Here is an 18,272-nt window from a genome sequence, read left to right as displayed (position 1 = left end):
AACGTTGCCGTGAAATTCTCTCCTCTCTCTCGCTCCTCATCTCGTTCCATTCTTCCTTCCATTTCGTACTAAACGAGCATCTCTTTTTCCCTCTCTGCCCACCAACCAATACTCTTATTTTCTTTTTCATTGTTCCTCGCCTTCTCCAACTATCGCTTCACGTTTTTCCTCCCGTACTCTCTTTTCTATCCCTCCAATGTTCCACGAAGTCTCGCAGTTCGTACAATTCTTCGACAGAACCGTCAACGTTAACTATCCAATTGCCACCTGTCATCCATTGCACCTAAATGCCGTTGCAGCTGCGACGATTTACATCCATAATTCGTGACGGTTTTTCCGGTTCCACAAATCATGGCGGTGCTACATAATTCTCCTCCCAACTCTACGATTAAATTATCCGTACGTCTAGATATATTATCCAAAACGTTGTTTTACGTCTACTCGAAATACCAACGATAGAATACCGTGAAGATACGTTTTACGACTATACGAAGATTCGTTTCATTTAAAATTATTTATTATTCTATTCAAATTGAACTATAAATTATGCAACGCAATACTGTAAATAGCGTTGCATATTTTATACTTTCAGATTCGATATGTTTCATATTGTATTCAAATTGTACTATAAATAATGCAGCACAACGTTGCAAATACGACTTTTTCATGGTTGCGTGCTACATTTCATGAAAAGAGAGAAGTAATTAAGGCTTAACGTCGATGTAGTGGTGACCAAGCTTTCGGAACGCAAGCTTTTTCCATGGTAAAGCGTACACCAAACCCGTACACCTGAAATAACCGGTTTAAAACGTACATGAACAAGGCGTGACAAGAATGGTTGGAGGCCAGTGAGAACGAATATAGTAGGGGAACTTAACGGAACACGTCGGAAACGGCCGAATCTGGCATCTATTGATCGTAACAGGTTCTGTGCTATATTTTGTGAAGATACTCAAACAACCCATACTTGGAATTCTATATTTAATTCAAGCAAAATTCCGCATCCATTCTTACATTGTATTAAGGCGAAAATCATAATACCGTACTTCGTGTACGTCCATATTCTTTGAATTTATTCCTTGCTTTCTCTTCGCAAATATTTATTTAATATATCTTTACATGCATGAAATAATATACCGAATTGAACATTTTACTCGTAAATGTTTAGTTTCATATACATTGCTGTTTATTCATCTCTGTACACTTGAAGATCAATACAAAAAAAAAGAGAACGCTCGTAATGGAAGTTTACTTCTGACTATTTCTGTTGCTTCGTTTACGGCGAATAAAGCTCAAGCAAGCAATTGAATATCCGAATATATATGTGTACATGCATGTATATATATATATATACATATATACATATATACATATATATATATATATACATATTTATATATATATATACATACACATAATATATATACATATTTGTATGTATATATATATTCAGTTGACATTCTCATTCCACGGAGTACTTGACTATTGATTTCATCCCTACCATGGTTTCCTCGTCCTTTGGTTGGTAACTCCTACTATTTAATGTGCGCAGTAGCTATGCGCAGAAAGGTAATCGTCTTTATGGAGTAGCGAGTTCATCACGATATAGTAGTAGTGATCTAACTTGATGCAAGGAGAAAGGGGATACTTGGATACGTACGTTGACCCAACATCCCTGACTACACCTCCCCCTCCACCGCCACTCCCCACAAATCTGGTTTCGTTGCGAGTTGCGCACAACTTTCTAAGCTCGAATCTCATCTGATGAGGTTCGTTCAAGTTATGCTCATTGCATGTCTAGTAGGGAGAGAAAAAGATAAAGGTTTCGATGGTGGATCTGGATACCAGAACTTAGCAAACTCGTTCGTTATCAACAAAACAACCGCGATTGCGAGCTGACGCATAGCACACCGAGTTGATCAGCAAAGCTCTCTGAAATGTTACTCATTTGAATTTCCGTAGCACAGGAATCGTTGATATCGCTAGATGCATTACTTAACCTAACCCTGCCGTGCACTTCAAAACTGAAAAACATGGTGGCAATGCAACACTTGGCAATACGGGAGATATATGTATACCTTCATCCACTCTGGTTTTATCGTACACCTTTACAAAAACTATTTCATTTGTACCTGTAATATTTTTATTTTATTTTTAATCGATGCAACTCAATTTGTAGAAGAACAGTGTACATGGTTGCATAGTCAAGAAATTCTTTTTCTTTAAAATGTTTCTTTATCGTAGTACTGACAGGTACATCGATATATTGACAGTTGACATATGAATGCATAAATTACTGATAACGTTTCTGAATAATAGTTTAAAGAAAGCGTAACTAGTCTCGAAATAATTGTAAATATGCTACTTCGTTAATATTATCTACTAAATTTTCTTGCACAGATAATTTGCAATCTGACCTCGTTTGTTGACCTCACCGGTTGCTAGGCACCAGTCATATTGTCAGAGGGAGGGAGTTAAGCTTTTAGCGATGTTGCCAAATTGTTTCACATCGAAAATACACGATTAAAATACAATACATTACCCCTTTTGATTGTTGAAACAAAAAACTGATTAATCTTATGTACAATTACAATAATATTAATGTAATTAACACTATTTATCTGCAACTTCCTTTGCTACGTATTTATTTCGTTTGAGTATGTAAAATGACTGCTTGTATAGGCAGAGTTTCAAAGTTTCAATTAAATGATACATAACCCAAAATTTACGAGTATACAGTGTATTTTAATTATACGAAACATTTACACCAGGTTATAGTAAGGTCAAATAATGACATTGTAATTAAGCAATTACTATTACTTGATTTATTTTGTAGGATAATATAATTTTGTATATAAAATTTGTATTCACCCTGTACTTACAACAAGAGAATTAATACTTTCGACCAAGTAACCGAATACAGTACGCATTGCAAATCAGTGCTGCCAACATGTAAAGAAAATACTACGGAAAGTGTTATACTTTTCATAAAACACAAATTAACAAATGTTTCTTAGAAAGTGTATGAGTTATTTACACGTTCATGATAGCTAAAAAGCGCAGTGTCACATACTAAGCTGCTATATTCCACTTTACTTGATTAAACTTATGTTTATATCGTGCTTGTTATGAACCTCTTAACGATACCCCATAATAATTACTAGTTCCAGATGTAATGTCATGTTGATAAAATAAGATAAAAAACTAATCTTGGTGATTTAAGAATAGAGGTTACTTTAACAATTCGTAAACACTTCTGATAGTACCATATAAAACGCCAATTATCTTGTATTGATGTTTGCAATTTGAGATCCTTTAACCTAATCGAATATTCACATTTGCATAAATAGTGAACTATCAGTGGGGAAAAATTGCCTTTTATTTACTGTTAAATACGTCTGTAGAGAACAGTTTTTATACGATCATGATAAGTGTAAAAACTTATATTTCATATATGATCTTAGAATAGTATTAATTGTGTTCCAAGTACTTTAATAAAGATAATATAATCCATAATCATGTTTGGTACTTTGCGTAATAAATTTCAAACAGTACAAGAAGGTATATCGGCTAGGTAAAGAATATACATGTTTATAGTTCTATTTGCCAATGTATGACAAACAAATAATAAATATATTTTAGTGCCAGTTGCTTCATAAAAATTGAAAATGTAATTAAAGGGAGTTTACCATATATTTTACATATAGATAACTTCCTTACTTTTAGTATTCGAGGATTAACTGTTACCGAGACCCCAAAACAGAAGAAATCTGTTAATATCCGTAATGTTAATTACGATGCGGGAGCTGATATTTTACATAGATATCAGTTACAGTGGAACGAGTTACACGAGCTCACAGAAGAAAATGCAGAGAGAGCCCAAATGGCAGATAAACTTATAGGATGTATTTATGAAAGACTCGAACAAGAGTGGAAAAGTATTACATGTTTAAATAGCACTTTAGCATACATTCCAAAAATTAACAATGCGATACAGGACCTGATGGATCAAATAGGTATCTTCGTATAAATTCAATTTATAAAGGAAGTTTAAAACTAAGTAATCATTTTTATTAATATCGAAGGAACATTACAAGAAACATTCGAAGAAGTAGAAGGTGCTATTTATCAATTAGAAGATCTAAATGAAATGTTGGATTTACAAAGTAGACAGTTGGATCACAGATTTCAATTAGCTTTATATGAAGAAAAGAAACTTGTGGAATTAAATATTGTAAAAGGTAAATTACATTATATTTGGGCTTAATTAATTAATTAATTAGTATAAGAAAAATGTTCAAGGTATATATTAATTTTAGCAAAGTTAGCCAATGAACACACCGAAAGAGTATCCCAATATGAACTCAAGCAACAGAAGATGATGAAAGAAAGACGAGAAACGTTTGAAGAAGTATTCAAAGAGCAACTCGAAGAATATAAAGCAACTGGCTCAATATCAAGTATAATTGAAAATATAAAAAGAAGAGTTTAATATCCTCTTAAATTCAATGTTATAAAATTTGTTGTTTTTCTTTTAGAGTTACCAGTAACACAACAAGGACCATCTTTGGATGACATAGTTTTAGATGTGGATTCAACGACATTTGATGAATTTTTAGAAAATTAAAATGTAACATTTTAGTTTTAAGTGTTTTATTCATAATGTAAATATTTTAAATAAAGAGATATATCAATTATTTTTTAAATTATAAAAGTAATATGTACAAATCATACAATAAGTAAGTAATAAATCTCATTCTCAGAAACAAATATTGATTACATGAATTATATGTACTGTGTGGTATTTCTTACAAATATCACCTATGCTAAATAGATTAAAAGTGAATAAATAATAATAATAAAAACGTTTATTTCACATTTTTTTTCAATAAAATACGATTAATATCTATATACGATTTTTTATTACATGAAAATCAAGAATACGGTTATATAAATACTACATAGATTCCTGCTGGCTGCATCTACAAATGTGGATAAAATTATGAAAAAAAGCATATAATAGTCGAAAAAGCATCAAATTCGCACGCAAACAAATTAGTTATTTATATACTTACATACTGTACATATTACATAATATCGTTTTCTAGGTTACGTTAGATTAGTGAATTTGAACGGATTTTCAGTACTCGTGCCGAAAAGCAAGAACAAGTGAAATTTACTCTAAAGTTCTAAACATAAGTATAAAGTATTTAAGGAACAATTAAAATAGATACGATATATTAAAACAATTGCTTATATATATATACTCGTACTGTTTACTACAGGTATAGTATTAAACTATTCTGAAAGGGTTGTAAGTGACATTTTGGCAGTGAACAGATTTTAATAATCGATTTGTATTATAAAAATATATTTTTTTCAGTATTTTTCAAAGGCTTCAAAGTTAAGGACTACTTTCATAAAAATGTTGCAACGATACAAAAACGTGAACTCTATCTTAAATAAGTTTCACAAGGGATTCGTAAATGTATGTATTGCTACTACATTAATTACAGGTGCACTTTTTTCCTATAAAGTATACGAATATATTCGATATATACGGCCCCTTCACAAAACAATGAAAATGAAAGCTGAAGAAGAATTACTATCTGAAGGAAAACCTTTACAACTCTCTTAAAATGACATATTAAAAAGTTTAAACTATAAATGAAAATGTAAACACATATATTATAATAGAATAATAATCGTAATAAAAAAATGCACAAGGTAATATCAGTCATTGACCATTGAGTTTTCTTAGGCTAAAATATATTTTCAAATATTACGATAGGTTGTAAGGAAATGTTATAATTCACAATTTTTTTTATAATTATACTTGGTACATAATTTAATACGCATAGTATATTTTTGTTGAATTTGTTTTATTTGAGAAGTCACAATTGTATACATCCCTTATCATAATGTTTTTCAAATGAGTATAAAAAGGTGTATCGTGAGATTATGCCCTGAGTGATTTTTAAATTCGACATAGAATAAGTGTGCTTTATATTATGTTATTGTAATTAGTGCATCTTTACCTAAATATATTCAGTAGACGATTTTTTAGTCATTTTTCTACTATAAACAAAATTTAAGTACAGGTTATAATAGAAAGGTACTGCACATGTATGGACACAAATACATTCTTCATTCGAGCATACTTAAATTTTGAAACATATAAATCTTTATAATAATTGCCAATTTATACATTGTTGAATGCAGAATTAAATAAACCTATCTAATAAATGCTTAAGGAATAGATATATGTACATTGTTCGTAATCGTAAAGACCGCGTAATGATATAAATAACATGTCGGTATTCTTTCCTATTTTGTTGAACACTTTTCATTCTAAGACGTTCACGAGATATTACATAAGAGTAAAAGAAATGTCCTACTTCCTGCTCAATGTCACGTTTTATACAGATAATAGAAATATATTTCTTTTTGCGCTTACATTGAATAATTACTTAAAGCAAATCTCTATAAATGGAAGGATAACCTCTGTTAATAACTGAAGATTCGTATTATAAAATTTGTATATTAAATAAACATTTTATGTTTAATATTTACACGTATGCAAGTTGAGTGCACATGATACATTTACAAAGTACATGGTCGATACCGTTAATCGCGTTGCTTCAATTGTCTTATATATCAATTTAAAATTGTCACGCACATAAATTTCTACTTATTCATCACAAAGGCTAACGTTTTAAAAATGCCAAATTTTCTTTCAGTATTACCGTAAGTCTTATAGAAGGCAATAATTTTTGTACACCTTCCAAATGTAATTTTCGAGTACAAAATACATCGTATATATGCTGGATAGTTTATATACAACGTCTTTTTCCTTTTTGTGTAATGGACATAATTTGTACTCAGTTTCTTGATAGTTCTAGTCAACCATACCTCATAGAATAATATTAAAAAAAAAAAAAAAAAAAAAAAGAAATTCCTAAATGCAATATACATACATTTCAAATTACAAATGAAAAAACAGAAATTGATTTTTATTTACATTTATAAAAATCAATCGGTGTAAGACTTATCAAAGGTTATATCGTATTGCCAGTATGGTACTGTCGAACTAAAAATTAAATAATATCTATGCTTTTATTCGAAATATCAATATAGTCGTTTGATATATTAGGAAATAGTACGAAACATAGAGTTAGTCTTACATAGATCGATCTTTAAATTATAGCGGTACACTTTGAAATACTAAAACTTAGTAATCGGTATTATTGTTCTATACGAAAAAAAATGAGTTTCATGGAAATGAAATTTAAAAAAATACAAAAACACTGTATTTTTATAAAAAAAAAGATATTTCATGTTTTTCTTAGAAATCTTAAATCTACAATCCGATCAAATACTTGCACAAACCCTGTAGCCCATAGGCTGCAACTTGAAATTCCGCAGATAAAAATCTCAAGCAGTAAACGTTTACGTATTATTAGATGTGGGATTAGAATTTGATAGCGACTCTACACGCATCGAATCGATCCTGGCTACAATTTTTAATGCAGGACCTAATTTAATACTCATGGCTGACATAAGGTGGTCCTCTTTGAGTAACATAAGTGCTTGACCATCGATTTCTTGAATAGCAAAATCTTCTGCATAGTCAGCACACCCCGGTAAACCACGAATAAAATCACATACTTCTCCAACCTGTGCAAAATAATTTTATTTTGTCATATCGACGTGGAAATATATTTCTTTTTAGGAAATTTATGCGAGCCGTATTCTTACCGTCCATTTTACAGGATTAACTTTTGGCAGTGTTTCATCGACTGAGGAAGTTGTAGTTGTAGTGGACAATAATTTATCTTCCCCATTCTTCTTCATCATGTCTCCGTCAAGATTTTTCGATTCAGTCTCTATCAATTCAGTCCACTGTTTCTCGTTACCGTCGCGATCTCTCGCTTCACGTTTTTTGCTGTTTGATTCGTAAGTTGTAATTTCTGTTTTTATTCAAATACTTCAAAAAATTCAAGAAGCAACGCGTCTACTAACCTCTTTGCACAACCAGATGAACAGAATCGCTTTTCCTTTTTGAACTTGATATTTTGCTCGTCCACTAAAGTACCGCAAGATTCGCACTTTCCAATTTGAGCATTATTTCCGTCGTCGTCACCGGGATAATTAGGTGCATGCTTTTTCCCTGACAGAATTAATTCAGTTTAATACAGCTTACGTTACTAGTAGAACACTGCATGTAACTACATTTGTTTAATCTTACTTGGAGGTTCTTCATGGTTCTCCTTTTCAGACGATGAATTATTACGATTTAAAATATTATTTGTGTCTTGATTAACTGTGTTATTTAACGATGTTCGATTAACGGCAAATGGTTCGGATGCTAAAACAAATGTATTTATAAGTATAGGCATAATAATTCGTAAACGTAATAATACATAAGAAATGAATCGAATATATACCTTCTTGTATAACAAAGCCTTCGATTACATGCGTGAGAACTTGTGGTTTGACCATTGCTTTTGGAGGCACATGTTTGCTGTTTGCAGTAACTGACACTGACACGGGAATTGTTACAGACTCGTCGTTGCTAATACCATTCGTAATAGAATTAATCGTGTTCGCTAGTCCTGTTAACGGATTGTTGCATTTCTCTTCTGTCTTCATAGTTGAATTATCTTCGTCTTTTATAACTATTTTACATTGGTCCCCGTCTATGCAAATGTTTATATGAAACTCATGCTATTATCGAAAATATTTATCGAATTATATACAAACCTGTCACTTCTGGTTGAGCTACTGTAATTTCTTCTATCGTAAGGGGCATTGTCTCTTCCTTTTTCAACATTAATTTAGAATTTTCTTCGCTTGTAATTGAAGCATTTGTAGTCGATGGTAATACTAAGGTACATTCGGTTTGATGACTACGATCAGGAGATGTAATCATTATGGTGGAATTAGTATTATCGTGCGTTTGATCTGTCAACTGATTCACCATAGACATCGTTTGAACCTGTGACGTCCCGCTAACTATTTGACTACCAATTATTGTCGAATTGATCGCCTAAAAAGTATTACGTTATCGAATTAGGTGGCATTAATTAAATAGAAAACAACGTGTATTACCTGTAATGGTAATTGCTGTACATTAGCCATCTGTGACTGTTGTACTTGATTCATTTGAGATGTAGTAGCAACTCCAACACCAACACCAACTCCGCCTACGGATACCACAGGCATAATCGGGCGTTCTCCGCCAAGAACCACTCCAGGTTGTTGTTGCTGTTGTAGAGTCATGTTTGCTTTAAAGAAGACAGTAACGGTTGAATATCTGAAAACCCGTTTAAAAAATTATTGTAGACAACATATAAATCGTCGTCTTACTCATTATTGGTTTAGGCTGTATTTGTTGCTGTTGCGATGCTTGCAATTGCGGTTGTTGGTACTGTTGTTGCATCTGTTGCTGCTGCGCATGCTGCTTCTGTTGAATAAAAACCTGTTGATGTTGTTGCATCGCTTGCTGTGACTGTTGCTGCGGTTGTTGCGGCGATTGCAATGGTTTACCACGACCTTTACCGCCACTACCGCTTCCTTTTCCACTCTAAGTTATAAAACACAAAAAAAAACACTTCTTCTTCATTATACGAAAAGAAAAAAGAATGTTTCGATGGTTTGACGTGACACACGACAATCGCAGCAGTTGAAATTGTTGTTCCAACTGTTACTTTAATTATAGTAACCTGTACATGTACCGTGGCTTGAACTCCGTGAACAGTTTGCGTTGAAACGGAACTGGCAGCTCGTATACTGGCAGCTTGTACTGCTTGTAGAGAGGACGGCAAAATACTCAACGGTCGTTGACCACCCGTGCTTTGCTTACCCTGCTGCTGTTGTTGCTGTTGCATATCCATCACCTTTGGTTTTGCACTAGCTGCAGCAATTTGTTGTACCCCTTGAATTTGTTGTTGCGTAGCCAGTGCTATACAAAGACAGCGACGACATAATCTCGAGAAGATTAAAAATCTTATTTAATACCGATAATAAACTAACCATTATGAGCTTGTATAGGTTGTGGGCTTTGTATAAACATGTCAGGTTGAGTAGGTCCTCTAATGAATATCTGATTAGTTAGAAGTGCTGGTGGTTGTATCCCTGTCCAAGCAACTTGTGGTGTAAATTGCCAAGGAGCAAATTGCATACCGCCCCTTCCGCCCGATGGCGTAGCTGCAGTGCACGTGGTATACTAAATATTACAGAAACAGTACACTATGTATGTGCCGAACATAATACAAATAATAATTAGGTATCGTAAAATAAAATCTGAACGAGATTATAATACCTTTTGTACTTGATCTTGTTTGTTTGCAGACTGTTGTTGCTGTTGCTGCTGTAAAGAGGGAGGGGGTTGTGGGGAACCCAATACACCTAGTTGACCAAATACTAAAGTCTGTCCAGCTCCTGGTGTAGCAGAAGTAGGTACTGGTAAGTATCCCGTAGGAAATCCTTGTACTTTTGTACCTCCACCTGCGGGATGACCTCCGCCTTGACCTGGCGTCGACGCGGTAGTTAGCATGTGAGGTGTAAGTTGAGCAGCTGACTGAAATGGCTTTCCAGCAGTTATGACCTGTAAAGTATCCGACTTAGAGGAGGATTTGTATTTTTTTTAAATGCGAAACATCACGAGTATGTTTAGATACCTGTATAGAGGAAGGATTAAGTCCTGCAGGATGAAGAGCTAAGTTTCCTGGCATCAGTAACGGAGTTCCCTGAGTATTATAGAGTTGTTGTAAGTGATATGCTTGGTTTTGCATAGGTTGCTGAATAACTTGTACAGCTTGTGGGTGTGCAGCCATTGTAGTTATGGTTGTTGCTCCCTGCTGACCGGATAGAGTCATAGACACACCTCCTTGCTGTTGATGTTGTTGCATTGATACTGCAACAGCACCCTATAATATTTGATTATTATTATATAAATATGTTTTCTTACTAAATAAATGCCTACTATACAGTAAAATTTTACCTGTTGCTGAGGCATGATTGCTGCTACCTGTGGCTGCACTTGGACTTGAGTAGGAACAACATTATGCTGTCCATTATTAGATTGTTGCTGTTGAGACTGCTGCTGCTGTTGTTGCTGTTGCTGCTGCTGTTGAACATGTTGTTGTACTTGTTGCTGAACCTGCTGCTGAACTTGCTGCTGAACTTGCATTTGCTGTTGGGACTGTACTTGTTGCTGAATCTGTTGTTGTGGTTGAACTTGTTGAGATTGTACTTGTTGCTGTGCTTGTTGTTGCTGGGACTGTTGCTGCTGTTGAACGTGCTGTTGTTGTTGTTGTTGTACATTTTGCTGTTGTTGAATATCATGGGTTGCGATCATCATTTGCTGCTGTTGTGGCTGTTGCTGCTGCTGTTGTTGAGGTTGTTGTTGTTGCTGTTGCTGCTGTTGTTGCTGTGATTGCTGTTGCTGTGTTTGTTGTGGCTGATTTTGAGAGATTCCAATTGGTTTAACATCTGTCATGTTTTCCTATACCTTTTTATTATTCGAAGTTAAACTTCCTTTAGAAAAAGAAGTATTTTTTCCACTATTAAACTCTCAGCAATTTAATGTCTTTTTTCCTTGCCATTGTATATAGATATTTTTTGTTAGAATATCACTTTTAATCTTTTCAATCTGCTGCACCTAAAAAGATAATTGTTCATTTTGTTAAAAATTTCTTTGAAAAGTTCAGACTTTATTAGATTAATTTATACATAAAAGTAACGATCGATTGTACCTTTTATAATGTGTACAGAATCACAATTGATAGAATTTAAATAAGTTATTTATTCTAATACATAATTTACGATAGTACGGTTTCATATCCGATATGTGTCTTGTACCAAAATTTTCAGTATAGATACACAACAGTGTGTTTATATCAACGAAGCACCAATCGTAACGTGTTTATTGTCGCAGAAATAGATAAAGAAGTTATGCAATATTTATTAACCATAACCTTAATTTTAATATCATCGATTAATATCATCGGTACACGTGGAAGATTGTAAAATTACTTTTGAATTTTAATAGATCGTTACTGTTTGATCTTGATATAAGAGTGTAAAAATGAAAAGTGAAAGAGTGCGAAAAGTGGTGAATATTCGTTTACAATGTAAGTGGTATTTCAAATCAACTAATTATTGCATGTTCGATTTATAAAAATTAAAGATGGAATGTTTAGCATGCTATACTTTTTGTATTTTTGTTCTGAACATGTTATGTTTTATAAACAATATACGAAACTTCACAAATTAATGTTAACGATTCTTCAAATATACGGTAAATATTACAGTAGTTACTAAGAATATATTTTATACGTCATATTTTCATAACCAACGCTTCGAGCATACTAGATAACCTTAAAATGTAGATCGTATCAACTATTAAGGGGTCATAATTGCTATTAACAAACTCATTAAATCATCCACTAGAGCAATTAGCAATAAGGAATATATATCTTGAGCAAATGTTTTCAATTAAAGGAAAAGAATCCTGTAACGATTAATTTTCAGATCCGGGTGCAATAATACGATAATCATTTTGCGTATTTAATTTCGTATACTTTTATAGGTTTCAATATTTACGTACGGTTTATTATTAATAATTTCCTAAATTCAAATAACATAGAAAACGTTATTAACATAAAATATAAAGCATAAGTTCGAAAATGTTCGTATAACCTATAATTTTGGAATTTGTATATTTGGACGTAGTTCTCTCAAATTTGCAACAAGAACTTGGGATAAATTTTTATTAACGTAATTGTGATATTTACTAAATACATATTAATACTTTTTATGGAAATGATCAATAGGGAACGGTTAAATGCATTAAAACAAGTGTTTCATAATAAGAGGGTCTATTTGGTATTATATGCGAGATTGGTTTTTGCGTGATGAATTGATAATCAGTTTGTCGACAAAGTCATGCAAAACTGAAAAAAATGGAATTTCTAAAGACGCGAGTCGGGTTAAAAAAAAAGTTCGAATGGGTCTCGAGCGGTAAAAAAGGGATCTGTAATCGCGTCAAAGCATCGAAGTATCGACGAACCGAAAACACATGATCCATCTTGAGATTGGAGTAGAAGGAACAAAATGTCGTCTCGCGAGCACCACCATAATTAGTAAACGGACAAGGGGCTCGAAGAGCAGGAGGGAGAGTTCTCTCTGAGCGGGAAATATGATTGAAAGGCGGGTTGAAGGGGGAGAGAAAAATAAGAGAAGGGGAGAAGCGACCGTACTAGGGGGCGGTTGACAACATGGATTTCGCCATAATGGTAATAACGGCGATGATGATAATAACAACACACGCGGTTTCCTCGACGAGTGTTCGTCCGATGTAACTTATTCGTCGGAGCAACTGAGACACGCGAAACCGTGGAATTGTATCTCGTCGAATAGAGAACAGCGTCTCCGACGCCGACATATTGGATTACAAAATAAAGCACGTTCGAAGATCCGGCGGGACATAACGCACAGTGTGTTCTATACTTTGTGTAGCTCGCGGTAATTTTCGAGTATCGATATACCGTGTACGTTGTAATCGCGGTCGGAATACCATCGATACGGATCTACAAGGAGACTAAAAATATCGAAGGCACACAACATTGCATGGAGTTTCGGATACTCGTTCAGGTACTCACATGGCGACTGCGCAGTCACACCTATCACGTTTTCGAACACGCCGTAGACACTGTCACCGCACCGATTCCACCGTTAACTAGACCAAACTTTCTATCGTGAATCGTTGTCTCTCGTACCTCTTTAAAAAAACACTATGGGTATTTTAAACAGAGTTTTGTTATACGTTGACGTCGCGAGGTTTCGTAAGCATTCGTAGTCGCATTCGTTGTCTGCCTCCCTGCTCCCACACGATCCACGGAACCCCTCGCTTCTCTTCGTTCCCCCCTCGCTTCACCGCCCTTCTCCCTGTCTGTTCCCCTCCATTTCGCCTCTTATAACCTCACCTCTCCCATCGCGTATGGCAACCTCGTTTGCCCATTGGTTCAGCGAGGACAAATCCCAAAGGCATCGTTTGCACCGTGAAAGGCGGGGCCATTGGATATGGTGGCTGCAGGCGCATGCCCCGTAACGGTACTCATACTCTTACCTCGGGCACACATAGCACTCTTCACCAACACATGCACACACCCTGTGATGTACATACGAGTGGGTATAGTCCGCAGAATATTTCGCAGTATAACTTCACGATGCCATCAGGGGCGAACACGGACGCGTTGTCGCCCCGTCACGTGACAGTCGTGTCATTCGACTTTCTTATCGAATATTATATTTGCATTTGTTTTGTTTTATGTTTACGTTAGGTGAATTATATGAGCTTATATATAAATTTAGGTTATAGTTGAAATATCGAAGGTAATTAAATTAAATTTTGTTGTTTTTGTATTTACGCGTAAACGTAGCATACAAACAGAGTAGTTCATTTGCAACACGGAACTGTTTGAAAAATGCAAATTTCAGGAAATTGTGTTGCAACAAAAATCGTTCTTTTTCATTCTGGAAATTTTCTATGAAAAAGAAAAATCTGTATTTCCTTCGATGGGTGGTTCCTAATAATTGTCTCAGTTCGGTGTTCGTCGATGATCCTTGCGAGGAAATGTAGATTGAATGGAAATAAATAAAGCTCGATATTTCCATCGCCAAACGTGAATCCAACGTCGCGATTACTCGTTACGCTCCTGGCACAGCTGTTTCTAAGTTGGGCTTATACTGCCCTCCTCGAAACCCCGTAATGCAATTTCGTTCGCGATTGGTCCTCTGCGTGTGTGTAAAGGATTCCCACCCAATCCGTACAGAGCATATTCTGTACTTTTTTCATCAGAAAACGGAAGCAACGCTAGTTTGCGCGAATATACATCGAGCGCCTGGAATTCACAGTACTCCCAATTCGATTTAAATTTCCAAAACCGTGATTTAAACAGACTACATGGTCTATATTTGGGTAAAAGGATTCTTCTTTTGTATCGAATGATTACAAGTTTAAGATCTCTGCTATTTATCGAAGTATAATTTTCGTTCGCGAGTAATTTTCATCGGCTGCAATTTCGTTAGTCTACTACCAGTTATCATAATTATGTTTATTAATATCTCCGAAGATGTGCTTGGTATAAAAAACGACGTTAGGCGTAAAAACGGCACGAAGTATTCGAAAAGATCGAACGTAAAGAGCGAAACGCAACCGATTTATCGGTCATCTTCCAATACCGGTCATGGATTTCGACAAAGAAGCGAGACGGTAGGATGTTTCGCGACGAGGGTAGGAAGAGAGTCGTGGCCGCGCCAATCCCAGCAACCACGTCCCTACGGTGGCATGTGCCTCTGACATGTATACCGCGTATCTGGGTCCTGTTACAGTGTGTGTATCGAGGGAAACACGGATAGTCTATAGTCCACGTCGCGCTAGGTTAGGAAATATACGATATTCCGTGGAAAGGAGCGTGGCGGCGCGCGTAGTTTGTTGTTCGACCGATAGAGCGTACGAAGGGGAAGTGGGAGAAAGCGACAGCCAATGGTTTAGGTCGGCCGGGGTTGCCAAGGTAACAAGTTAATGATTCGAGCCGCCACTGAGAAATTAGCTTCGCTTCGTGGCGGTGTCGCGCATGCGTTCTCTCTTGGAAACTCGCCGCTACGTATCCTGCCTGCCTCTGCGTTTCGATATAGCTGCCCCTTCACATCTGTACCGAAAATCTATACACGTCTGTTTCGTACACGTACACGGCACGTTCCTGCGTCGGTGGACAGGTTCTCTGTGGAGGAGACTCGCCACCACGCAAAGCGGCGAGCCAATGTGTGTACGTGCATCGATCGAGGAAAGTGTGGGTCTCCACACGCATACACGGTTCGATGGAATCGAGAACCCTCGTACGTACACGACGAGGGAAAGAGACAGGGTTACGCAGCTTTTCACTCGTCGCGACGATTGGTCCCCTTCCCACTCCAATCTCTTCTTGGCTTCTCTGTTTTCCATTCGTGCTGTCTGTCATCTTTCCCCTTTCCCCTCGCGCGGACTTGCATCTCCGTCCGTTCATTTGCCCTCTTTCTCGACCAACTCTTCGCTCGTCGCTCTTTCGACCCCTCTACCCCTGACCTTATTTTCCCCACCGCCACGCGGGAATCCGTAATTCAACCACGCGTCGCCTCCTCGCGAATCCTCTTGAACGATACCGCGATCGAGGAGGGGGGAATCGTGCGTGCGAAGGCGGTGGGGGAGGAGGAGGGGAGTTGCCCATTAAGATTCACTCGTGGATTATAATATTCGATGTCCGTCGATCGGGCATCGGGAGGCGAATTAGCGCGTAGAAAATGGAAGCAGCCGGGGGCACCGGTAATTACGCCACGCCTGGTCCTCCGGCGTCCGATGACGATCGTTTTCGACGGTCACCAGGTTTCCTTCCATTTTTCTTGTCGGGATCGCGGCCCCGAGCCGGCTCCAGTCTCCATCGCCAACCTTTTCTTCCGCGTCGTTAGAGTCACCATCCCTGGATCTCAGGGAAAGAGCGAGACGCTCTTTGAAAGAAGATGGTGAGAGGAGGGCGACAGAGGGTATAATTAATTACATTTACGATACAAGCTGACATGACAAATACATGCTTTATGCATACAAGTATATGCACTCGTACAAAACAAAATATTCAATCGTTATATTAATTAGATTATTCATAGATTCCATTCAACAAACATTATTTTTTGTATGTCTTTCGTATCACTGTACTCCATAAATTCATAAAATTCCCGAACTAATTATTGGTAACTTAAACAATCGATATCATTGCAAAAATCATGCGTTCATTGTATTAGGTACGTTACGTATCGTATTTTCGTAACGAACATGCATGAACGAGATCAATAACCACGATCATACATAGCTTCAAGGAGACGTCCGACATAAATAGCGTACTTAAAATATTAAATTAATCCATTGATCGTTGACGATTCGCGCGAGTATTCCAAACGTTGTTTCCCCCGAAAGGTCAACAGTCAATGGGTTCAGTCACGTGAGGTAATCTGATTGTTTAATTTTGTTATTTCAGAAAGGGTAACCTAGAACTTAAAAGAGAACGGTTAGTCGCGTGCGCGCGATCAAAGAGATCACCGCCGAATCGCGTCGCTCGCGATTCGATATCACGATCCGTGAGATACTAATTGACGAACGTAAGTTACTAAATTACCAATTCGATGGGTACCACAGTAGAGTAAGTAAGCGAAGAATAGAAACTCGAGTTTCCCATCATTTCGCAGAGCTTTTCTATTTTTCATTTCTAACTCCGCTACGATTCGAGAATAAAAAAAAAAAAAAAAAGATCGGAGAGTATCCTAAGCCTTGTCAGAAATTATTTATCGATCGTAAATTTAATCGCGATAAGATTTTGAACGATATATTTAAACTTCGTTTTACTGTTGGGATGCGATGTAGAAGTTTCTGGAACGTCGTACGTAACGTAACGTAACACCTAAACGTGCCACGATAACATAGTAATCGAACGGTCATCTTGATACGGATGGTTCGAGGATCGAGGCACGATCGAGGCACGATCGTTCCGAGCGACGCGCGATCTTTGTCGTATTACGTAAGTGTCGCGGTACAATTAGGAAATGCTCTCCGCGGGATCTCGCGCGGCCGGACGAAAATATCCTCTAACGCCTAAACTTACCTCGAAACGCGGATATACGGGCGGTTAAGGGGGGCCAGTTTTCTCGGGAAACTTAAAGGATGGCGGCCAGGGATCATATCGGTTCATTAATCGACCTCGGACACGAGGGTATCGTAAATTCGTTGGAACGCGTGTTGAACTGGCCAGTATAGACATGGGCAATCTTTTATTGGAGTAACAGTCGACGAATAAAAAGAACATATTGTTAAAGTGCATTTATCAAAGGATATCTATCAGACTAAAATTTGTCTGAATGGCTGTTAACCCTTTGACTGCGAAGGGTGTGCATGTATATACGCCCTCGAGAAATGGGCTCAGCGAAATGTTTATATTCGTCGAATCGATTTTTAAAAAATATCGGCTTGTAGGGGATGACGAGACGAGACTTGTTGTATTTACAGTTTATTCATAGGACGCTTAGGTTCGAGAATAAAAATTGAAAAGTTCCAAGTTCGTTGGAAAAATTGAATTTCAGGAGAAAGGTCTTTTAAGTTTTCAATTTTTATCTCTGAAACTAAACACCGTATGGATAAACTCGTAAATATAAAAAAGTTCCGTCTTATCATTCCCTATAAA

The 18,272-nt window shown here is 36.4% G+C and overlaps 2 protein-coding genes across 7 annotated transcripts; one reads left to right on the top strand and one right to left on the bottom strand.

Annotated features, from left to right (window-relative positions):
* The first annotated feature begins 1,612 nt into the window (after positions 1-1,612).
* LOC128893310 (dysbindin protein homolog) lies at positions 1,613-4,697 on the top strand. 3 transcript variants are annotated; one of them, XM_054154175.1, is made up of 5 exons: positions 1,613-1,656; positions 3,727-4,016; positions 4,086-4,241; positions 4,320-4,460; positions 4,539-4,697. In XM_054154175.1, exons 1-5 carry the CDS (start codon positions 1,628-1,630, stop codon positions 4,625-4,627), a joined length of 705 nt encoding a protein of 234 aa, XP_054010150.1. In that variant the 5' UTR covers positions 1,613-1,627; the 3' UTR covers positions 4,628-4,697. The 3 variants fall into 3 exon arrangements, with proteins under 3 accessions (XP_054010150.1, XP_054010151.1, XP_054010148.1); XM_054154176.1 differs by lacking the exon at positions 1,613-1,656 and adding an exon at positions 1,750-1,769; XM_054154173.1 differs by lacking the exon at positions 1,613-1,656 and adding an exon at positions 3,001-3,574.
* A 1,828-nt stretch (positions 4,698-6,525) lies between these two features.
* LOC128893311 (polyhomeotic-proximal chromatin protein-like) lies at positions 6,526-17,068 on the bottom strand. 4 transcript variants are annotated; one of them, XM_054154178.1, is made up of 14 exons: positions 13,266-17,068; positions 11,006-11,665; positions 10,683-10,931; positions 10,325-10,609; positions 10,036-10,228; positions 9,726-9,964; positions 9,370-9,586; positions 9,112-9,287; positions 8,764-9,049; positions 8,448-8,699; positions 8,249-8,368; positions 8,023-8,170; positions 7,759-7,945; positions 6,526-7,677 (listed from the first exon to the last, which is right to left on the bottom strand). In XM_054154178.1, the coding sequence occupies exons 2-14, from the start codon at positions 11,501-11,503 to the stop codon at positions 7,450-7,452; spliced, it is 3,078 nt and encodes a 1,025-aa protein (XP_054010153.1). In that variant the 5' UTR covers positions 11,504-11,665; positions 13,266-17,068; the 3' UTR covers positions 6,526-7,449. The 4 variants fall into 4 exon arrangements, with proteins under 4 accessions (XP_054010153.1, XP_054010152.1, XP_054010155.1 ...); XM_054154177.1 differs by having other exon boundaries at positions 13,668-17,068; XM_054154180.1 differs by having other exon boundaries at positions 9,738-9,964; positions 13,668-17,067.
* Positions 17,069-18,272: the final 1,204 nt, after the last annotated feature.

This window comes from Hylaeus anthracinus, unplaced genomic scaffold (assembly GCF_026225885.1).
Source record: "Hylaeus anthracinus isolate JK02 unplaced genomic scaffold, UHH_iyHylAnth1.0_haploid 27329, whole genome shotgun sequence".
NCBI classification, from domain to species: Eukaryota; Metazoa; Arthropoda; class Insecta; order Hymenoptera; family Colletidae; genus Hylaeus; species Hylaeus anthracinus.
Note: the sequence above shows the minus strand (reverse complement) of the source record. Positions and strands in the feature narration are given on the sequence as shown.

What these genes read in the sequence shown, in the direction of transcription:
- LOC128893311 (XM_054154178.1), bottom strand. Translation starts at nt 11,503, where the DNA reads ATGACAGATGTTAAACCAATTGGAATCTCTCAAAATCAGCCACAACAA. An exon ending in TTAATCCTTCCTCTATACAG is followed by an intron (nt 10,610 to 10,682) that starts GTATCTAAACAT and finishes GATACTTTACAG; the next exon opens with GTCATAACTGCTGGAAAGCC. An exon ending in ACCTATACAAGCTCATAATG is followed by an intron (nt 9,965 to 10,035) that starts GTTAGTTTATTA and finishes GTCTTTGTATAG; the next exon opens with CACTGGCTACGCAACAACAA.
- LOC128893310 (XM_054154173.1), top strand. Translation starts at nt 3,519, where the DNA reads ATGTTTGGTACTTTGCGTAATAAATTTCAAACAGTACAAGAAGGTATA. An exon ending in CAAGAAGGTATATCGGCTAG is followed by an intron (nt 3,575 to 3,726) that starts GTAAAGAATATA and finishes CCTTACTTTTAG; the next exon opens with TATTCGAGGATTAACTGTTA. An exon ending in GGACCTGATGGATCAAATAG is followed by an intron (nt 4,017 to 4,085) that starts GTATCTTCGTAT and finishes TTAATATCGAAG; the next exon opens with GAACATTACAAGAAACATTC.